We start from the raw sequence: 4,680 nt of genomic DNA, 5'->3' as shown, positions 1-4,680 counted from the left end.
CGACGTGGTCATAAGTATATACAGATCCATTTATTGTATACACAGAGGTTATTAATTAAAAGTAGTGAAAGCATAATGGTATCAAAGTTTTCTAGTTTTAAAGGCCATTGCCAAATTAAGTAATATATATAACAATGTTTTCGACAATTTTTGTCTATCCATAATCATGGAAATCATGGTTAATCGTGAATTATTTCGGATCAAATCTAGAATGCTGCACATGTAAAACTCTTTTTAAATCATGTTAAAACTATAGACCACAGTTAAAAATGAGTGAAAAAATGAGATACAGTGTACTTTCCACAGGAGTGATTCAAGCTGAATTTCATTAAAATATTTTTTACAAAATTTTTATACAAACTGACTTTAACATAGATCATTCCTTTTTACAGAACACAAAATAATGAATGAGACAAATGACCTGGTGTATGCTCCCACGAGCGGGATTTCTAGTACCATCCAGTTCATCTCGACATTTCCTATCGTTCTATCTATATTCATTATCGCTGGAAATAGTATGGTTATTGGTGCCTGCAATCACTTCTCCAATAAGAAAAGCAATACACTCGCCTTTATTCTTCATCTATCCATCGCAGACGTGGCGACAGGGATTGGAATGGTCTTCAATGTGATCATGAGAATCCATGGCAACATATTGTTTTACAAAATTCCATGTCTACTCTCCTTTGAAATTTTCTTCACAATGGCCTTAATATCCGTGAACCTGCTGGCTTGCACGACATTTGACCGTTTTCTTTCCATCTGTAAGCGTGAAAAACACCAGGCGTGGAATACTGGCAAATCGGTGAAAGCTCAGATTTGCTGCTCCTACTTCCTTGGAGTCATAATTGGCCTCTTGCCATTTTTAGGGTTTAACCAATGGAAAAGCGGAATGAAATGCAATTTTAAGGACCTATACCCCCCAGAATTGTATCTGGTAAAGTCCTCCTTTATGTTTCTTGGATTTGGAGCCAGTTTTTTCCTTTACATCTTCATTTTACGAAAAGCCTGGCAGGTACAAAGCGGAAGACATTTTCAAGTTTCACGGACTGCCGCCATGAGGCAAAGAAATGGATTCCTTCTTGCTAAATTGGTCGGCATTGTTACTATATTGAATACCATTTGTTGGATGCCTTATTCCTTAGTTACGTTCATGTTTGGGATAACTTATCAGGCCGTCAGTGCCAAGTATCTGGACTTTGCTTTCTTGCTTCTAGGGTTTACGAACTCTTTGATCAACCCTGTGATTTATGCATGGAACAGGCAAGACTTCCGTGCAGTTTGGCGAAAATGGTTCCGTTGCAGAACGGAGGTAAAGAACGTTAACTCACATCCACGTCGTGCGATATTTGTGACAAGTGCTGTTTCTACGGAAAATAACACTCAGCAAAAACAACTGACATCTACTAACCAATGAAATACCTTGCCGTTTACATTGTTGAAATACTGATATCATGAAAATAATGTTTAGAGACCTTCTCCCCTATCTGGACCTTGATTTAAATGAGTACTTGAGCCGGTATAGTTATTGAAAACATAAATGTGTACCATGAACTTGACTGAAGGTCAAAATGTCAGAATCCTGTGTCGATAGTCATGAGAACAACTGGAAAAATGTTTGTCTTAAGAAAATTTATATAGGATCTCCCATGGTTCGTGGTTGTATGTATATGATTTTCAATTCAACTCATTACAATAAGTTGAATTAAAATGATATATGACCACAGACCATATGAGATTCTGTTTTGTTTTACACATAGCTATACGATGTTTTAAACTGTTTTATAATTTATATGTATATCCATGATATTTGACATGAAAACAAGGACGACGATATATAACCACTGAACAAGGGAGTTATTATTTGATAAAAGTTGTTATTGAACTGAATTAAATATTCATATTGTCATAGTATTGTCTTGGTAATCAAAAATGAGTGCATGTTGTTAATTAAATATGTTTAAAATAAGTTAGTTTTTTAATTAATCATTTTCTAAGTTGTCAAGTCAAGAAATCAAAAACATTTTATGATAATAACTAACAATTAACAAAAGTTAACTTCTAATCAGATTTAACCCAATATATCCCAGTGATCTTGAGATAAAAGACACCACAGAGTCTGTCTCGTCAGTTTCATATTTTTATGATTTAGTGGCTATAAACGATAAGGGCCAACTAACACCAGCATTGTGTGACAAACGAAATGACTAATTAGCTTTTTTCATCGACCACTTTCCTTATTAACGTAATAATATTCCGTTCTCACCTGCAAATTGTGTTTTCGACTCCCAGTTATTCGAAACTCAAGAGTATTGCTCTAAATGTCATCAATTTTTTAAGCCGAGACAGGCTTATGGCACGCCAAATTCACAAAAATGACCTAAACCTAGTTTCACAATTGAAAAACTAGGTTTATCGACTGTAAACTATAGTTTACAAATCGTAAACTATAGTTAACGATCCGTTAAGTATAGTCATCTGTAAAACTATATTTAACGGTTGTTAATTATAGTTTACGAATGCTAATCTAAGTTTTATACACAACATGACAAAAGGTAAAGGTTTAGATTTATTAAAATGAACACATCACATAATAAATCAAAAAACACTATGTACAACACAAGGTTGAGTACAAATAAATTAAAAACAAATACTGTTATAAAAATACATTACAAAAAACTTTGGCATCTTGGGGGCTGCTCTCTGAATTAAATACATAGATTAAAATATAACCTGGGGGGAGCCCAGCAGGTTATTAGTTGTTATCCCAGAACCTGGGGAGAGCCCAGCAGGTTCCAAATTAAAATTACCTGGGGGGAGCCCAGCAGGCAATCATCGATACCGAACAAAGCAATATTTTTTGGTTGTAGTCAATCAACCTGGGGGGAGCCCAGCAGGTTGATAATAATATAAGTACCTGGGGGGAGCCCGGCAGGTTACTAAATGTGAACTAAAAGCATGGTACTAATACAGTAGGTATTTCAATCAACCTGGGGGGAGCCCAGCAGGTTGCTAATAATTTAAGTAGTTAAAGTACCTGGGGGGAGCCCGGCAGGTTACTTAAATGTGAACTTAAAGCATGGTAAAAATATATTAGGTATTTTGTGTGTTGAGTACACAATTTGTAAACTTTAATAATAAAGCTTCAATGAGCATTTTGCTTATTTGAATTTGGGGGTAGAAAAATTCCAAATACATGGGAATTTTAATATACATGGGAATTTTAATGTCCTATAATTTAATGTCCAAATTTATTAATATTAAAATAATTCAAATAAAGCAGCCCCTTTAAAACAGTTGATGATATAAACAGTGATTGAAGTACAATATTAAAACAAAGATAATGATGTACATCATAACAATAATGAGATACATGTTACAATTTTACAATTTTTAAAGATGCAATGTCAAACAGATATATGTTAGTACTTATAAAACAGGAGATGAAGGGGTGGTGGGTGGGATGACCAATTTAAAGGTACAATACTAAACACTTCGATTACAAAAGACAGACTGAGATAGCGTCCCTTTCCGCACTTCTGATTGGTTCCATCGATCACGTGGTTTTGTTTATAAACATCCCAGGCACATGTCTACTGATTACGTCAACAGTTAAGTAACATAGTTGTGTATAAACAAAAATTACATAAATTTACATTTTATACACAACATGACAAAAGGTAAAGGTTTAGATTTATTAAAATGAACACATCACATAATAAATCAAAAAACACTATGTACAACACAAGGTTGAGTACAAATAAATTAAAAACAAATACTGTTATAAAAATACATTACAAAAAACTTTGGCATCTTGGGGGCTGCTCTCTGAATTAAATACATAGATTAAAATATAACCTGGGGGGAGCCCAGCAGGTTATTAGTTGTTATCCCAGAACCTGGGGAGAGCCCAGCAGGTTCCAAATTAAAATTACCTGGGGGGAGCCCAGCAGGCAATCATCGATACCGAACAAAGCAATATTTTTTGGTTGTAGTCAATCAACCTGGGGGGAGCCCAGCAGGTTGATAATAATATAAGTACCTGGGGGGAGCCCGGCAGGTTACTAAATGTGAACTAAAAGCATGGTACTAATACAGTAGGTATTTCAATCAACCTGGGGGGAGCCCAGCAGGTTGCTAATAATTTAAGTAGTTAAAGTACCTGGGGGGAGCCCGGCAGGTTACTTAAATGTGAACTTAAAGCATGGTAAAAATATATTAGGTATTTTGTGTGTTGAGTACACAATTTGTAAACTTTAATAATAAAGCTTCAATGAGCATTTTGCTTATTTGAATTTGGGGGTAGAAAAATTCCAAATACATGGGAATTTTAATGTCCAAAATGAACGAGTTTTAAAATTGTTAAAAAGAGTGAGAGCCCCCAAAGAAATAGACACCAAAACCAATACACTGTACATTATTTTACAATACCGATCTAACAAATGGAAAAATTTACATTTATCTGTCTTTGATAAAAGGTTAAGAATAGATTTTGTTGATAAACATAGATTCACGTCTGTTAACTATAGTTTACGATCGTTAACTATAGTTAAGAGTTGTAAATCATAGTTTACAAATCGTGAGACTGTATTTATTAGATAATCTATGTTTTGCGATCGCAAATGATGGTTTTCAGTGTTAAGTATAGTTAACAGTTGTGAAACACAGATTATCGCGTTA

At 34.5% G+C, this 4,680-nt stretch overlaps 1 protein-coding gene across 1 annotated transcript; it reads left to right on the top strand.

Annotated features, from left to right (window-relative positions):
- The first annotated feature begins 365 nt into the window (after window positions 1-365).
- LOC134257035 (adenosine receptor A3-like) lies at window positions 366-1,458 on the top strand. Its single transcript, XM_062739690.1, has one exon. It carries the CDS (start codon window positions 404-406, stop codon window positions 1,415-1,417), a length of 1,014 nt encoding a protein of 337 aa, XP_062595674.1. The 5' UTR covers window positions 366-403; the 3' UTR covers window positions 1,418-1,458.
- Window positions 1,459-4,680: the final 3,222 nt, after the last annotated feature.

This window comes from Saccostrea cucullata, unplaced genomic scaffold, assembly GCF_032062105.1.
Source record: "Saccostrea cucullata isolate Sc308-1 unplaced genomic scaffold, CSIRO_AGI_Scuc_v1 ctg2549, whole genome shotgun sequence".
Classification (NCBI taxonomy): Eukaryota; Metazoa; Mollusca; class Bivalvia; order Ostreida; family Ostreidae; genus Saccostrea; species Saccostrea cuccullata.
Note: the sequence above shows the minus strand (reverse complement) of the source record. Positions and strands in the feature narration are given on the sequence as shown.